The 18,596-nt window shown below is 44.4% G+C and overlaps 1 protein-coding gene across 4 annotated transcripts in view; it reads right to left on the bottom strand.

Annotated features, from left to right (window-relative positions):
• Positions 1-167: 167 nt before the first annotated feature.
• The window catches only part of LOC110493766 (phosphofurin acidic cluster sorting protein 2), an 84,117-nt gene continuing 65,688 nt past the window's right edge, over positions 168-18,596 (bottom strand). Inside the window, exons 12-25 of one of the 4 annotated variants that reach the window (XM_021568231.2) lie at positions 18,338-18,489; positions 17,313-17,445; positions 17,051-17,155; positions 16,375-16,481; positions 15,852-16,048; positions 15,432-15,542; positions 12,925-13,027; positions 12,299-12,331; positions 9,659-9,701; positions 6,840-6,882; positions 6,320-6,458; positions 5,393-5,616; positions 4,975-5,088; positions 168-832 (exon numbers count right to left, since the gene is read on the bottom strand). In XM_021568231.2, coding sequence (XP_021423906.1) covers positions 714-832; positions 4,975-5,088; positions 5,393-5,616; positions 6,320-6,458; positions 6,840-6,882; positions 9,659-9,701; positions 12,299-12,331; positions 12,925-13,027; positions 15,432-15,542; positions 15,852-16,048; positions 16,375-16,481; positions 17,051-17,155; positions 17,313-17,445; positions 18,338-18,489 — 1,623 coding nt within the window. In that variant the 3' untranslated portion in view covers positions 168-713. The remainder of the gene's footprint in view (positions 833-4,974; positions 5,089-5,392; positions 5,617-6,319; positions 6,459-6,839; positions 6,883-9,658; positions 9,702-12,298; positions 12,332-12,924; positions 13,028-15,431; positions 15,543-15,851; positions 16,049-16,374; positions 16,482-17,050; positions 17,156-17,312; positions 17,446-18,337; positions 18,490-18,596) is intronic. The other 3 variants (XM_021568233.2, XM_021568232.2, XM_021568234.2) reach the window with 3 other exon arrangements.

The following is an 18,596-nucleotide window of genomic DNA, read 5'->3' as shown; positions in this document are numbered from 1 at the left end:
TTTAAGGAGAAGGGGGTAGCTGCAACCCAATTTGTCGACCGGCGTATAGGCGAGTGGATGTGTTCGAAAGGTGAGTCTGAGTCGTATTTCGCTGTTAGTTAAACACAAGTAATTGTAGATTTTTAGTTGTAAAACTGACGATTGTTTATTTTTTATTAAAAGTACTGATGATGGGTGTACTATTGCTTGTATGCATGTGCTCACTGTGACGGTCACCCTGATATTGGCTACTAATTAGCTACTTCCCACGACAGGGACAAGCACTTGGAAAGCGAGAGCAAGGACACTGTGTCCAGGTGTTGTTGCCCTTCATGCCATGCCCATTGAGTAGACTGTATGTGTGTATCAACGTGAAATCTCGATGGTTATCAATATTAGTTATTTCTTGTGTAGGCTTCTATCCTACTTGAAATAAAATCATAGGAGAGATGAAGAAAATTGGCACGTTAGCTACCGCTGGCGACAACTTGACACAGCTGCCCAGTGGGAAGCACCTCCGGTCAGCAGGCAACTCGATACAAAACCGGTGCACCGGTCGGCGGATTATCAACTCGTATCAGCCATGCAAAAGGGTCTTGAGTGGCAACAAATCTGCTCAATTAGCTGATTATCTTTCCAATCACCCACTCCTTTCGACACACCCACTCGCCCATACTCCGGTTGCCATATTGGACTGCAGCTACCCATACTTGGGTTTAGGTGGTAGTGATATGTCACATGGCGGGCTTGGTGTAGCCGAAGATGCCAACAGGGAAGTGCTTGACGTGAGTGGGCCACTGGGCAGCCAGCTGGAAAAACTTGACATCATTCCACTCCACGCCGTCAATGGACACTATGGAGAGAGGGAGAGAGAGCGAGAAAGGAGAAAGAGACGCAAAACTGTTCATTTCAACCACTTGGTGGCGATATTGCACTTGTTAAAGACTCAACGATTGAATTGAGGCTATTCGGAGAATTCACATTAACCTATGTGTGTGTGTCTTCAGCACGTACTCTACAGTATGTGTTAAAACAGGATAAGTATGTAGTATACATGTATGATTGAACATGTGGGTGCATGCTTGCGTTGAAGTGATGCAGAGTGGGGTGTTTGGGTAGGGCTGTGGCAGTCATGACATTTCGTCAGCCCCGTTTATTGTCTAATTACTGTCGGTCTCACGGTAATTGCCCGTTAATTAACATAAACACATTTAGCCTCCACGCACACAAGCCTCTGATGTGCGCCTTTGGAACATCTACATTTAATATACACCATCATAATAAATCAATTTCGAAAGGAAACATTTTTAAAAGGAAACATTATTAGGTAAAGACCATGTATTTCAGAAGAAGAGAATAGATGTCATCTGGCTATGCGCCATGCCATAGCCTGTATGCTAGTTCATTTAGCATGCGAGATATGCATAGAAGTCCCGTGGCGTTATTTTTATATTATATGATTTTATAGTAAGAAGAATATAATTGAACTTAGCTGAATAAAATAGACAGGATATTTTTCCTATTCCGGAGCGACTGCGCATATGAAGTGGCTATGTTGAGCGTAAAAGTGATCATTTGAAACAGGTCCTATATGCTAGATTTAGATTTATTTGAACACTTTAGTTGTGTTTATACAAACCTTACAATGTCTTAGAAATCAAAACATATATGGGCTCCATGATGCGACTATAGACTATTGATGATTTGAGAAAGTTGCAAAAAAAAGCTTCCGCTCTGTTCCTTGCCTCAGGCTGCACACGCTGCTCTCTCATCAAGTGCACTCGAATAGTAAAATGGGGCCGCTTTCCACGGTTCATTCTTCAATCATGCCAGGTAGGCTATTCCGGTATTATAGTGGAGCATGTTCTTAATATGAGCAGCTGAGAAATAAATAGAGTAGCGGCTGGGATCCTCCTCTTTTTGGTGGCAACCATCAAAACTCTGCTTTCACACGGGATTGCATATCGAAATGTCTGGACATAGTACCAGTCAAAAGTTTGGACACACGTACTCATTCAAGGGTCTTTATTTTTTTACTATTTTCTACATTGTAGAATAATAGTGAAGACATCAAAACTATGAAATAACACATGGAATCATGTAGTAACCAAGAAAGTGTTAAACAAATCAAAATATATTTTAGATTTTAAATTATTCAAAACAGCCACAGCTTTGCACACTCTCATTCTCTCAACCAGCTTCACCTGGAATTCTTTTCCAACAGACTTGAAGGAGTTCCCACATATGCTGAGCACCTGTTGGCTGCATTTCCTTCACACTGTGGTCCAACTCATCCCAAACCATCTCAATTGGGTTGAGGTTGGGTGATTGTGGAGGCCAGGTCATCTGGTGCAGCACTCCATCACTCTCCTTCTTGGTCAAATAGCCCTTACACAGCCTGTGTTGGGTCATTGTCCTGTTGAAAAACAATTCATAGTCCCAACTAAGCGCAAACCAGATGGGATGGCGTATCGCTGCAGAATGCTGTGGTAGCCATGCTGGTTAAGTGTGCCTTGAATTCGAAATAAATCACTGACAGTGTCACCAGCAAAGCACTCCCACACCATCACACCTCCTCCTCCATGCTTCACGGTGGGAACCACACATGCAGAGATCATCTGTTCACCTACTCTGCATCTCACAAAGACATGGCGGTTGAAACCAAAAATCTCAAATTTGGACTCATTTCCAGATTTCCACCGGTCTAATGTCCATTGCTCATGTTTCTTGGCCCAAGCTCTTCTTATTGGTGTTCTTTAGTAGTGGTTTCTTTGCAGCAATTCAACCATGAAAGTCTCCTTTGAACAGTTGATGTTGAGCTGTGTCTGTTACTTGAACTCTGTGAAGCATTTATTTAGCCAGCAATATTTGAGGCTGGTAACTCTAATGAACTTATCCTCAGAGGTGATTCTGGGTCTTCCTTTCCTGTGGCGGTCCTCATGAGAGCCAGTTTCATCATAGCGCTTGATGGTTTTTGCAACTGCACTTGAAGAAACTTTTAAAGTTCTTGGAACATTTCTGGATTGACTGACCTTCATGTCTTAAAGTAATGATGGACTGTCGTTTCTCTTTGCTTATTTGAGCTGTTCTTGCCATAATATGGACTTGTGTCTTTTACCAAATATAGCTATCTTATGTATACCACCCCTACCTTGTCACAACAACAACATTAAGTTAAAAAAAATCCACAAATGAACTTTTAACAAGGCACACCTGTTAATTTAAATGCATGCCAGGTCACTACCTCATGAAGCTGGTTGAGAGAATACCAAGAGTGTGCAAAGCTGTCATCAAGGCAAAGGGTGTGTAAGAATATTTCGAAGATAAATACACAATGCAGAGAACGACAGGTCAAGAAAGTACTAACGATCAATGGAAATAGTGTTTTTTCTGTAAGAGAGAATTATTGATCTATGGGTCAGAGACATGGGAGGAATTTGTCTCGTCATTGAGCCTGAAATATGATACTTATTATTTGGCCATTGGTCCAGTTTTATTGCAAGGAATTCTAATTGGTCAACCACAGGCTGGGTTATAAAACTACATCCTGTCCCTTTGTTCTGTGGCGAGAATCACAGGAGAGAATCACTGAGGACAGGGGAGCATGAACATATACCATCTACCTCCCTGCATGATTTGTTCTCTTTGAATTAACATATTTTCCTCCCCTGATTTGCTTTTGGGTTTGTGTAATTGAAGAGGAACATCAACTGTAAACAGGTGTCTAATTTGAAGAATCTCAAATATATAATATAGTGTTCGGAAACATTGATAGCAACATGTTTTCACAACGAAACATAATTCATTTAAACTGTTGACAGCCCCTCTCTCTGCACGCTCAAGAAAGGAATAAAGGAGAGAGAGGAGATGGAAAAGCACGGTGGTGAGATATTCTGTGGCTAAAGGTAACGTGTCAGCCTATTAATTCTGAAAATATAAAACATTTCCTATTACTAGGCTATTCAAATTCAAATTCACTATAATTGTAGGCTAATTCTGTGTGCCGCCCTGCACAACCAACCAACAGCATCGCCTATGTTCTCTCCCAGACTCATGGATAGAAAGTTTGGAGCGTAGCATAAGGTAAGGTAACCAGTCCATCCAGTATGCATAATAATGCACAATAATAAAGTCCACATTCAAAGGAGATGACTAGAATTTGTTTCATTTTGGAGTATAGGCGAGACCAATTACAAAGACATCTTAAATCAATGTTGTTTTTATATGTTTTTTTGCCGTGCGTAATAGGCCTTTGCGGTAGGCTATGTATTGTATGGCACAAGCATGTGCTCTAATATGTGTATGAGTGTTTTGAATGAATCATCAACTTAGAAAGCACTGTCCATTTCGTTATGTTAGACTTTGATACAACATCCACAACAACCATGCTTTCCACTCAGGTTCAACCTGCTGCTGAACTTCTTTCTTTAAATTGATCAATCACAGTAAGGTGAGTTTTAAAAACACAATACTGTTATGATGATAAGTGTTTGATGTGATTTTCGTTTTTTATTTGCATTGACGTCAGAATGGTTAGAGGGACAATAAGAGCCCTGAGTACCAGGCCATTAGGACCTGATGGTCGTTAGCGAGTTGGGTACTACTACTAACACAATCTCCAGAGGAGATTACTGTGACTCAACGGTCACGTGGAATTTGACTGCGGTCATGACTCATGACTGCAGGTGTGACGGTAATACGGTCACCAGTACTTGACTTGGACTGAAATAGGTAGGTGCCAGTACTCATTTTAGGTGCAGGTACTTTATATATTTAGGTGCAGGAGCTCCACAATACTTTTGAGCACATTTTCTATTAGAGGAATAGGAGCTCAAGTAGTAGAAAATGTGATGTGCCAGTACTCAGCTCTGGTGAGCTCCTGCCCAAGTCGAGCTCTGGCGGTCAACGCAACAACCCTATGTGTGGGTATGTGTTTATGCTTACGTGTGTGTGTGTGTGTGTGTCTGTGTGTGTGTGTGTTTGTCAGGCCTGTACCTCTCAGCATGGTGTGCTGGTGTTTGGCAGTGCAGATCAGCCTGCTGATGCCCTCGATCACCTGGCTCTTGGAGTCCACCTCCTTCTCCTTGGGCTTTTTACTCAGGAATATCACTGCTCATCAAAGCGTGAGAAAGAGAAGAGCGAGAGAGGACATCAGTGAAGTAAAGAGATAATAAAAAATAAACTAAAGATGTAAAGGTAAAGACGTAATTTTCATGCCGACATCAACACAAAATCTGGTTGTTGCTGTATTTGGCCAGATAACTAGATTACAACCAGAAAAAGACGTCTTCTTCATCAGGCACACATTTTCATATAGAAAAACATAACATGCTATGAGTTGCAAGGTGGCATTAACACTTATAACGGGTAATAACACATTCAACCCATCGGCTTTCAGTAAAGCGACACCCACCTTTCTTGTTCTTCTCCTTCATGACAACGGTCATGGCCATGCCGGGAGGGGGTGTCAGCTCGCCCCCGTTGGGGATGCGGGACACCTGCAGCGAGCGGAAGTTGCTCTTCAGGGTATTCTTGATGCCCACGTCGCGTTTCTCGCCCTCCTTCTTCTTGTCGGCACCGTGACATGTCCAGTAGTCCACCTGGAGCCCCATCACCTCCCCGCCTGTCACCGGAGAGCTGCACGGCGGAGGGATATGGGAGAGAAACGTTTTAGGAACGTAACAGGAACGTTTTGCAGGCATGAAAGGGAAGAAAAAGGCCAAAACTGCGAGGTTTAGTACCATCTGAACTTGTGCGTGGCAGTGTGGGGCTGTAGCCAGTTTATTTTATTATGTACAACTTACAGGTCAAGTCATAAAAAGGAAGAAGACACAGGGTACAAGTATAGCTCCAGTGAAAGACAGTACGGAAAAAACAGAACAGTGGTTATTTCCCTTCCCCTCACCCCACCCAACGTCTGGTCTGCAAGGAACATCTGGATGGAGTCATTCATCTGGGAAGCATGCGGAGTGGCGGGAAAGTGGGGTGGTGAAGGATGGCTATCCTCTCTCACTCGCTCCAGATTGGTACATCTTTGGCCTTTTAAATTAATAATATATCGTTTACGAATGACTCATTAAATTAATAATATATAGTTTACAAATGCCTCATGAGCATAGTTCAATTGCTCTACCCCATCAGAACCCAAAATATAATAAGAAACGCATTAATGTGGAAGGTGTGGTCTGTACCTTGTGAAATTGTTTTATTGGCTACTGTGGCCAATGGGCCTCTGTGGGGGTTGTAGCCATAGTTATAAGGTTGACCTTCAGATCAAATAATGGTTATGAGAGAAGGGAAGATAACTTAATTAACAAGACAGCTAAGGTACAGTACGTACCCGGCTCCGGCGAGGGTGGCTGAGACAGAGGGGGAGGGGGGCGGGGTGCAGGTCAGGTCCTTCATGTAGGTTGGTCCCGGCTGGGTGGGAGGGGAGGCCAGCATATTGATGCTCCCCATCACAGCATCATCAGAGTCCACTGAGGATTAGGGAGGAGGATTTGTTAAATTATTTTCAGCAACCAGAAAAATACATCTTTATCTGGTTTAAATCGGGTTATCTAACCAGATAACGACCAAAATATGACGTCTGTCCCATGGCGTCTTGATCTCGTCATGAAAGAGTTGCTTTACCTGGTTGTATCAGTGGTTGTAATCTAGTTATATGATGCCTTTTAACCAGAAAACCACTCTACAGGCAAGATATTACATGATTAAGACATCATACATACACTATTTTGCCCGCTGGGCCCCTTCTCTCTGTCTTCCCTTCTTCCTTCCATCTCATTCGAAACAAAGGATTACCAAACAAGACAAAGCAAACGCATGGTCAAAGGAAAATAAAGAGTAGGATGTCTTACTTGAGGTCGAGAGGTTGTGCTCAACGATGCCCACTTTCACCAGCTGAGGGGGACAAAAGCCCAGATTGAGATTTACATTTTGGTCATTTAACAGACACTCTTATCCAGAGCGACGTACAGTCAGTACATTTAACCAAGGTACAATACATGACCAAAAGTGTGTGGACACCTGCTCGTCGAACATCTAATTCGTGCATTAGTGAGGTCGGGCACTGGTGTTGGGCAATTAGGCCTGGCTCGCAGTCGCCGTTCCAATTCATCCAAATCAAATCAAATTTTATTCGTCACATACACATGGTTAGCAGATGTTAAAGGTGTTCGATGGGGTTGGGGTCAGGGCTCTGTGCAGGCCAGTCAAGTTCTTCCACACCGATTTCGACAAACTACTTCTGTATGGACCTCGCTTTGTGCACGACGGCATTGTCATGTTGAAACAGGAAAGGGCCTTGCCACAAAGTTGGAAGCACAAAATCGTCTACAATGTCATTGTATGTTATACAGTTAAGATGTCCCTTCACTGGAACTAAGGGGCCTAGCCCGAACCAGGTAAAACAGCCCCAGACCATTATTCCTCCTCCACCAAACTTTAGTTGGCACTATTGTCAGGATTTGGCCAGGATTGTTCAGGTTTTGGTCACTAGATGCCCCCATTGTGCTTTTTTGACCCTTTTGTTTTTCCCTTGTTCTAGTTATTAGTTGCACCTGTGCCTCATTTCCCTTGAATGTATTTAAACCCTTAGTGTTCCTCAGTTCTTTGCTCTGTGTTTGTATGTTAGCACCCAGCCCCAGCCATGCTGTGAACTTTTGTTTCTCTAGTTGGATTTTCTTGAGGTACTCTGGTTTTGTTCTTGTTTATTTTGTATTATTCTTTTGAGGTTTGTTTTTTTCCCTGCTGTCTTGGAGGATATACATTTTTTCTCTTGGAATTACTTTTGACATTGTGGATTTATATTTTTGCCTGAAGATCTTTTCCTTTTTTTTTTTATTAAATCACCGTCTCTAGTACTGCTGTGTCTGCCTCATCTTCTGGGTTCTGCCGACTATTAGTGGCTCAGTTTATTAAGTGACTGTTTCTCCCGAGTTCGTAACCGGGTCCTGACAGAAACACAGAGCCAACAAAATGAACCCAGAGGCAGCCAGTACCCATTACCTTTTTTCCATGCTGTCCCACCACGAGGGGACTGTCCAATGCCACAAAGCTGCTCTGGTTCAGCAAGAGGCCTTAATGGCTAGACATTCTCAACTTCTGTCGGAGAAGCTGACTTCCATAAAGCAGATATCTGATCGACTTTCCCCGGCAACCGCTCCTGCCCCAGTACATCAGATTCAAGTGCCCGTGGCAGTTAACCCCCTGGCTGAACCTCGTCTGCCGCCTCTCCAACGGTTCTCAGGTGATCCGAGTGCTTGTAAGGGGTTTTTCACCCAATGTTCTCTCTCCTTCGAGCTGCAACCCTCGTCGTTTCCCACCGACCGGTCCAAGATTGCATATATCATCACCCTGCTGTCGGAAAAAGCCCTAGCCTGGGCTACTGCTGTGTGGGATGCCCAAAGTCCCTGCTGTGCCAGCTACTCTACCTTTGCTGAAGAATTCAAGCAAGTGTTTCAAGGTCCTACCCGCGGCCCTGACCCAGCCAAACAGCTCCTGACTCTCCACCAAGGTCAGCGCAACGTGACGGACTATGCCATCCAGTTCCGCACGGTGGCAGCAGTGAGTGGCTGGAACGACGAGGCGCTCACAGTGTGCTTTTTGAAGGGTCTTTCCGACACCATCCAAGATGAACTGGCCACTCGGGAACCACCGGACAACCTCGAGTCCCTGAACAAGTTGGCCTCGCGCATAGACCAGGGTCTGAGAGAGAGAGAACTCAACCGTAGACCTCTCACCCTAGCTCCTATCGGTCCCAGTTCCGAGTCTCCACCTTTATCCTCGCTGGCTCCACCGGAACCCATGCAGATTGGACGCATCTCCCAGGCTGAGAGAGACCGAGGGAGCGATGCTGTCTATATTGCGGCAAACCGGGCCATTTCCGCTCCACGTGTCCCGGGCCCCAGGGAAACGTGATTCATCATTCCAGAGAAGGCATTTCCACTGCTCCAGAGTCCAACAGCAGCAAGCGTTACACAACTCCAGCTGACGCTTGGCATTGCGCATAGTGATCTTAGGTTTGTGTGCGGCTGCTCGGCCATGGAAACCCATTTCATGAAGCTCCCGACGAACAGTTCTTCTGCTGACGTTGCAGACGATTTTTACGCGCAACTCGCTTCAGCACTCGGTAGTCCCATTCTGTGAGCTTGTGTGGCCTATCACTTCGCGGGTGAACCTTTGTTGCTCCTGGATGTTTCTACTTCCCAATAACAGCACTTACAGTTGACTAGGGCAGGTCTAGCAGGGCAGAAAATGACAAACTGACTTTTTGGAAAGGTGGCATCCTATGACGGTGCCACGTTGAAATTCACTGAGCTCTTCAGTAAGGCCATTCTACTGCCACTGTTTGTCTATGGAGATTGCATGGTTGTGTGCTTGAATTGTATACACCTGTCAGCAACGGGTGTGGCTGAAATAGCCGAATCCACTAATTTGAAGGGATGTCCACATACTTTTGCATATTATAGTGGAAGTAAAAAACAAACATATCCCAGTCATTGCAAGTAAAACTTTCCTCAATAAAGCAGCTATAAATAAAAATCTGTTCTCATTGTGCATTATCGTGACAGCTTCAAATAAATGACAGATAATTGTCAGTCTAATTGGAGATGAGTTGGAGATGAGCGCTCAAAGATAACACTTGCGTTATTTAGTTTCAAGTGAATATTCTTACCCCAATAAATGGCACAAACTTCTGACAGGAGTCCTCGTCAGGGCTGAGGGAGAGAGAATGGATAACAAATAGTAATGTTAGTCTTGGATCCAGGATCAACACACTCCCTGGTTTGGATGTGGTGGTGTGATGGGTCTGAAGGAAGAATGAGTTTGTGTGTGTGGCTAAGGGATGTCCAATCGGAATCGATGAGACATGGCGGCTCCCAAGTGGTTCTGGAAAACCCGGAACATTTTGGGAATGAAGGTCATGCAGTGATGGGAATGCCAGGGAACGCTCCTTACAACCGACCCCTAAACGGGTGCGTTGTAAGCCTGCCGTAATGTGAGCAGAGGAGGAGGTGTGGAGTGAGTGAGGTGGCTAAAATTGTTGGTAACATTGAATGTGAACCTAATATACAGGGTGAGTTCTGCAATCCCGCTGGTTTTGGTTTCTCAGTACTTGAGGTTACTGAGAATCAGACGAAAATTAACAAGGACAAAAATATACAGAACTACGGCACTCGAGGACCAGCGCCGTGCACATCCACTATACATTGTGGGGCAAATCCTAACTTCCATCTAGGTACATTTTCACTTAGTCATTCATTGATGACAATGGGAGAATAAGCTAAAAGTTGACTTAAGTGGAAGTTAGGATTCGCCCCTGTATTTGTAAAGGGTTGCTTAATAGACTGAGGGTTAAAGTACTGTTAGCAATTTCATATGTTCGGTCCCAGTCAACTACTTCTGCGTGACGTTGGTAGTGCTCCCTTCGTTTTACCAAAGCTATCCTTGCCTATTTCTCACAAATCCCCCAAAATTTGCTCAAAAAGATGGATGTGGCTGGTGCAAAACCAAAATAACCTGCAAAATGAGGCCAGAGAAGGTGCATTTTTGGAGAGCATGGTGAAAAAAGCTGTGAGAAAAACAGGATTAGCAAAGAGGCAGGACAAACAGAGCATGACACGTTCATCTCCCTCGCGAGACACTCTCGAGAGTAGCATTGAGAGTTTTCTAGAGTTTTTAGAGATGGAAAAAGCATTGACTAAAATATTGAGTATACACATCTGAGACTTTGCACCCTTGCTTTTCAAAGAGAAAGAAGACAAGTAGGTACAAACATAGCACATTGAGCAAACTCAGTGGTGCACAGTAGTTTCCACTGCCTATCTGACCAGAATATTATCTAGGACAGGGCTCTCCAACCCTGTTCCTGGAGAGCTACGATCCTGTAGGTTTTCACCCTAACTCTTAGCTAGCGCACCTGATTCTAAAAATGAGATGTTTGATGAATCAGTTTAGTTATAATTGGGGTTGGAGCAAAAACAGTCCAGGAACATTGTTGTAGAGCCCTGATCTAGAATAATCTTCAAGTGCGTCTCAATATTCTAACGCGGCTTCCTCTCCTGGTCTCCTGTTCTTCAATGGCACTGATCTGAAAACACATGATAGATGAAAGCATTACTCCTCTCTGCAGAGTTTGGACTCGATCGGCTCTTTTCATGTTGTGACAATGCTCAGTGGACTCTGTCCCTGTCACCAAGGGGAGACCGGGATTAGCCAATCAAAAGTCACCCTTCGTGCCTATAATACAGTGCACTGCGCCTTTTATACGCCTAGTAATTGTTAAGGTGACCTTTAAATGTTTACGTGCTCATCCTCCCTGGTGGATATAAAGTGTGTGTGTATGTCATTACACTCTTAAAGGCCAGAATTGTTTCTGAGGTGGGTCAACAGTGACATCTGAGCAGAGTTTTGAAAATAACGGTCACTAAAAATAAAAACACGCAGGTGTGTGTATCGTGTGTGTGTGTGTGTGAGAGAGAGAGTGTCACGTGGCTGATATTCTCTACCGCCGCACTATCCAATCTTTCTTCCTCCCTCCCTCCCATCTCTTCAAACCACCTAATCAGATCTCCACTGTCATCTCTCCTTCTTTACACTCATCCTCCTCCTCATTTTTAATCTTGTTTCATCCCCTCTTTCCTGATCTCCTCCACATCTCTTTCTCTCTCTGAGGTAATAGGAAAGAACACATCAATGTCAACCTTTCTCTCTTAGGTCTCAATGCGTCAAGTTTGCCCTACCATTCCCAACTTTAAAGACCAAAGCACGTGGGAGACCTTAAAGGTTAGTCAGCAATGTGGCATCATCAAACACAGCGGGGCGACTTCCTGATTCCAGATTTCAACGATAACAGGGTTTCAATCCACTAAGACGGTCACTATTGGCTCTTCCCAATCTGTACGTTTGGCACTCCTTTGAGGCATGCCGACATCGGAAAGATCCAATAATGGCAGCCTTTGGCAGATTTGACTTTCGTTGTTGACTTCTGTAAGCAGGAAGTCACCCTGCAGTGTATAGTATGATGATGTCATATTGCTGACTGTATCTTATCCAAAATCCACATATCCAAACCAAATCCAAACCAGAAGCCAACCAAGCCAGACAAACAAACAAGTGGTTAAGACAGTAAGACATGCAAAAACTCAAATCAATACGGGGGTAGTCGATGCAGACCAGATATGAAGTTAAGACGAACAGCGAGTTATGTGTGGGTGGGTTAGGCATTAGACAACAAGGGGTCACAGGTTATATTGGTGGACAAAATGCAACACAGCAGGGGGGCGGGGTCAAACGAAAGGCTGCGGCCAGGTACCTGATGTAAAAATCAAAATATAAGCTTCTCTTCCTTGAATGCAAATGAAAGAAAAAGGTAGAAAAACTCAGTGTGGTAAAATGGTACACGTCGTTGTTGTTCTTCATGAGTTCATGACTTCTGTATGAGTCAACTGTCGCAAAATATGTGCTGTCAAAGTGTAGTCGACATGTTGATATTCTGTTGGTGCTCATTTGAATAAGCGAATGTTGTCGATGTCATTGAATGTGGTTGAAATTAGCAATACTGGTTGCTTTATCCAAAAATAAATTCATGAGAATGTAGCCACTAAATTTAATAATCTGAAGTGTAGAGGGAGCACTTGCTATACAATAGATAATCCAAATATAGTTTAATAGCATAATAGAATGCAAAACTATCTACATACATAATATCTACATTTTACCAGACATTTCATAAACACACACACATGCACACGCGTGCATTGGCACACACACACCCTTAAATATCCCCCATTCATGCTGCACTCACATGCATGCACACGTTTGCTTTCTTGCTTGCACACACACACACACACACACACACACACACACACACACACACACACACACACACACACACACACACACACACACACACACACACACACCACACACACACCTTACCTTTTCTGTTTGTAGGTGAGCATGGCCTCAGAGATGGGACACTGGTGTGAAACACTGGCCCCAGCCAGGTACTGAGAAACGCGGCCTGCCACATCAATGTTGTCTTGGGAAACCCAAAGTGGAGGGCACAACCTGTCATGTTTTTGTTTTTACACCCTTTTTAAATCCCATGTATTACTATTTTTATTATTTTATTTTTAATGTATTGTATTATCATTCAACACCTACGGTAATGCAACTGTAGAAGCATCATAATATACGAATATTGTGTGTATGTGAGCATATTACACTTAAAGAAGTATTTGGTAAAACTTCCTGCTGAAGTTGAATACCCTGTACATAAATAATAACTTACATATTTTGTAATCATGTTTTTAATAAATAAATACAATATTCTAATTATAACAAACTACTACATTTTAAGAACATTTAGAAAGACTTAAGCAAATTTGAAGAAAAGGATGCCTAAATTTTATCAGCGTATCGACTGTAGTACTCGTGCTGCTAAAACACTAGACCACTGTCACTCCAACTTCCGGTCAAGAACTACAGGAAACGTATGATCAACGCAGTGCGTTGACGCGAGTGGTGTGGTCAGTACGTAACCCAGTGCCACCAACGCGGCCCGCTGTGGGCTCTCCTTCTCAATGGCCGACGTGAGTAAGACATTTAAACGTGTTAACCCTCGCAAGGCTTCCGGCCCAGATGGCATCCCTAGCTGCGTCCTCAGAGCATGCGCAGACCAGCTGGCGGGTGTGTTTACCGAAATATTCAATCTATGCCCGTTCCAGTCTGCTGTGTCCACATGCTTTGAGATGGCCACCATTGTTCCTGTACCCAAGAATGCAAAGATAACTTAACTAAATGACTATCGTTCCATAGCACTCACTTCTGTCATCATGAAGTGCTTTGAGAGGCAGGTCAAGGTTCATATCACCTCCGTCTTACCTGTCACCCTAGACCCACTACAATTTGCTTACCGCCCCAATATGTTCACAGACGATGCAATCGCCATCACACTGCACACTGCCCTATCCCATCTGGACAAGAGGAATACCTATGTAAGAATGCTGTTCATTGACTCAGCATTTAACACCATAGTACCCTTCAAGCTCATCATTAAGCGTGAGGCCCTGGGTCTGAACCCCGCATTGTGCAATTGGGCCCTGGACTTCCTGAAGAGCCGCCCCAGGTAGTGAAGGTAGGAAACAACACCACTTCGCTGATCCTCAACACTGGGGCCCCCACAAGAGTGCGTACTCAGACCCCTCCTGTACTCCCTGTTCACCCATGACTGCGTGGCCAAGCACGCCTCCAACTCAACCATCAAGTTTGCAGATGACACAACAGTAGTAGGCTTGATTACCAACAACGATGAGACAGGTGAGGGCTCTGGGAGTGTGGTTCCAGGAAAATAACCTCTCACTCAATGTCAACAAAACAAAGGAGATGATCGTGGGCTTCAGGAAACAGCAGAGGGAGCATCCCCCCATCCACATCGACGGAACAGCAGTAGAAAAGGTGGAAAGTTTTAACTTCCTCGGTGTACACATCCCTGACAAACTGAAATGGTCCACCCACACAGACAGTGTGGTGAAGAAGGCGCAACAGCGTCTCTTTAACCTCAGGAGGCTGAAGAAATGTGGCTTGTCACCTAAAACTCTCACAAACTTTTACAGATGCACAATTGAGAGCATCCTGTCAGGCTGTATCACCGGCTGGTACGGCAACTGCACCGCCCACAATCGCAGAACTCTCCAGAGGGTGGTGGGTCTGCACAGCACATCACCGGGGACAAACTACCTTCCCTCCAGGACACCTACAGCACCCAATGTCACAGGAATGCCAAAAAGACAATCAAGGACAACAACCACCCGAGCCACTGCCTGTTAATCCCACTACCATCCAGAAGGCGAGGTCAGTATAGGTGCATCAAAGCTGGGACAGAGAGACTGAAAAATAGCTTCTATCTCAAGGCCATCAGACTGTTAAATAGCCATCACTAGCACAGAGAGGCAGCTGCCCAAAATACACAGACTTGAAATCATTGGTTACTTTAATAAATGGAACACTAGGCACTTTAATAATGTCACTTTTAATAATGTTTACATATCTTGCCTTACTCATCTCATGTGTATATACTGTATTCTATACTATTCTACTGTATGCTCTGACATTGCTCATCCATATATTTATATATTCTTAATTCCATTCCTTACTCGTGTGTATTGGGTATATGTTGTGAAATTGTTAGATTTGAATTGTTACTGCTGCACTGTCGGAACTAGAAGCACAAGCATTTCGCTACACCCGCAATAACATCTGCTAAACACGTGTATGTGACCAATAACATTTGATTTGATGTGACGGATAATGCACCATAATGCTATAGATAGATGTTCCTAAACATCTATAACTGTATTTATGAAGCATTTACGAGCAGACCCCTATCATACATGGCATTGTGGCTCATAGTAAGTGTGAGCTGCTCCAGTTCTCTGCTGTACCTGATGTTGGGGCCTCGAGTCTGCCAAACAAGTCCCTCCAGCCGGCGTCCATGAAGATGTTGTTGAACTTGCTGTCGAACGAAGACATGTGTTTGGCCAGAGGATGAGTGCCTGCAGAGGGAGGAGCAGACTAGATTAGAAGGCCACAGGAAAACAAAACGGAGTCCAACTTTTCTAGTCTGTATGTTGTTAGCCTGCTATGATACCCAGGGTTCTATATGAGATCTGTTCCTGTAACTAGTGTTTTGCGTGCAGTTTTCCGTTTGACGTCAATGTATGATTTATGGGAGCCTTGAGTTATGTGTGCAGAATTGTAAATAGGCCATTATTTTCTATTGTTTGTGGACTTTTCCAATGCATGAATGAGAGTTTAAATGTATCCCCTAAATCTACTGAATTGAAATGGAATTGACGACTAACCCGAACCTGGACTCCATGGCGATCGGCTGAATTGCTGCTTACCGACAGGGATGACCAGGAAGCGGATATAGCTGAGCCAATCAGGCGTCTTGTTGGCCAGCTGCTCCACGAAGCACCTGAGGATGGTGCTGAGGTAACTTTGGTCTCCGGCCACCGCCACTTTGATGGTGGGGGGTGTCTGGGCATTGCAGTTACAGCTAGTCAGAGAAGTGGGGGGGGAAAACATTGAGAAACAGTAACTTGTTTCCACTTTATAACAATGTTATTACCCCTTTATTCTTCGCTGTAATGGAAAGTGCTACCAAAACGTTTCACATATCAAAAATTATACGGGCCTAATCATGACCATCATAAGATCGACTCGACTTGGTGACCACTGAATTCAAATCCACATTAAAAAGTCTACAAGAAACATTTACATTTTTACAATGAAGCCAAGTTAAAGTGAAATCTATTTGTTTCGCTGAACTACAACCATTGAATTAGAAAGAGAACATGTTCTGCAAAGGAGGTGAGTTCTTACAATCTCTGGATCCTGGTGACGATGGTGTTGAAGGCTGCATGGACATCCGCACCAGAGATGGTGCACACGATAGGCTGGCTGTGCTCATGGAGAATCTCAGATAGATACTGCAGGGAGGGAGGGAGAGACAGAGGGCAGAGAGAGAGAGACAGAGAGAGACAGAGAGAGACAGAGACAGAGAGGTGAGATGGGGCTTGGGATTAACTGAGCTAGTCAACCAGAAGCCGACTCAAAAGACCTCAGGTCTGTGCGTGTGAGTGTACATCCACGCACGTCTGTGTTTGTGAGCGCACATGCTCCAGAGTTGCATTATGTTTACATAAGAAATGGATTCCCCCTGATTGCTAAGCCTATCTCCAGCTAGGCTTAGAGATATGAATGTCTAAAAATACCTGGTCTGGCGCATGTTCCTAAAAGGAGTATGTTTGTTGAGTGCACAGCTGATGCAAATGCTACTGATAGAATGAGTAGCATAATACACGATATGTATATGGTAAGACGGTAATTACATAGTATTTATACAACACTGTAATTACGATTGTGTATCTTTACAATTTATTAATTGAAAAAAAAAAGTGGATACCAACTGTTTTGAATTATTTTATATGCCCAGATAGTACCCTTGTTTTTACCACATAACTAGGCACACAGACACCCACACACAGAAGTAGCCTACCTGGCCCTGCCAGTCTGTGGTGTTGATGAGGATGATGCTCTCTGGGAGCTGCTCGTCAGAGATAAGGATCTGGTTCAGCTGGTCGTACACTGACTTCCTGGGGACCTGGCGGAGGAAGAGGCAGAAGTCAAAGAGATGGTCTATCTGTATACACATATGTTGATCTTGTACACACACACACACACACACACACGCGCGCGCACACACACGCACACATGCACACACTAGCTTACTTTACTATTGAGCACACACTCACACACACCTGGACAGCGATCCTGGATTCCGGGGATGTCTCGCTGTCAATGCTGCTAGTCCTGTCACTCTGGGCCTTGGAGTTCTGCCGGTCCTTCATGGACGTGCTCCTAGGACGCCTCTGCAGCTTGTTCTCTGTTTTACTGTGGACCACAAACAGGCACGGACCCAATGAAGCACTGAGCCACAACTGATCCAGGTTGAGCCACTGCTGAGAAATCTTAATAAATAAAAAAATCTCCATAAATTCTAAGTAGTAGATATGCCTACAGCAGAACTCCTCAGACAATCCTGGCCATCTAATCATCCCACGTGACTCTCCCCAGCAAAAGCTTTTCAAGCTTTTGTTCTGGAAGCATTTTGTGAGCACAAAATGTCTGTCACGCATTATCAATGTGGTTGCTGTAAGCCAGCTACACATTCATGGTTGAGTTAAATTATCCTTGCACAATAGAGAAATGTACAAAGACACATGTGCAATGTCTGTGCTAGGCAGATTGCTTATTCAATGGATCTGACTTTGATTCATCAGATGAGTAGAGCGTCGGTGGAAGTGGTGCTAGGGGACGTCCTACTGCTGATTAGCTTGTTTATAGATAGGCGTAGCGGGGGAAATCACTGTATGGCGCTGAACAACCAGAGGTAGACCTGATCTCTCCCTCTCTTTCTCATTCCGTCTCTCCCCCTCTCGCTCTTCCTCCCCCTCTCTCATCCCATCAATTTTATTTAGGGCATGTGTCTTATCCAACTCAGGCCCTGGAAAGCTACTGGGTTTGCAGGCTTTGTTCCAGCCCAGCACTAACACACCAGTTTCAAATAATTAACTAGTCATGATCAATCTGGATCACAGTTAGTGGTATCAGGTGTATTAGTGCTGGGTTGGAATAAAGCGTGCACACCCATCCTTGTTTGGTCAGAGTGTAATGGTTAATAAGCAGCACTTTGTGTGTGACTGTGTGTGTGACTGTGTGTGTGCGTGCGTGACTGCAAACATGCGTGACTGCATAAATGTCATACATGCAAGTGAGCAGCTACCTGGGCGACATGAGTGTCTGGGACTCAGTCTTGCAGAGTTTGGCCACTGGGCCGGGCAGTTTGTCCGTGCTCAGGTCCCAGCTGGTGGGGGTGGGGTTGGGGTTAGCCTCACCTGGCCCTGTGCCAGCCCTAGTCTCCTCATCCTCTGCGTCCTGGACATAATGGGAGAAATATAGTTCAAAATATATACAGGAATGTAGAGTACATACTAGGGTATTTCACCCATTCATTGGATTTCCATCCGCTGCACAGTGTTCCC

This window comes from Oncorhynchus mykiss, chromosome 17 (genome assembly GCF_013265735.2).
Source record: "Oncorhynchus mykiss isolate Arlee chromosome 17, USDA_OmykA_1.1, whole genome shotgun sequence".
Classification (NCBI taxonomy): domain Eukaryota; kingdom Metazoa; phylum Chordata; class Actinopteri; order Salmoniformes; family Salmonidae; genus Oncorhynchus; species Oncorhynchus mykiss.
Note: the sequence above shows the minus strand (reverse complement) of the source record. Positions and strands in the feature narration are given on the sequence as shown.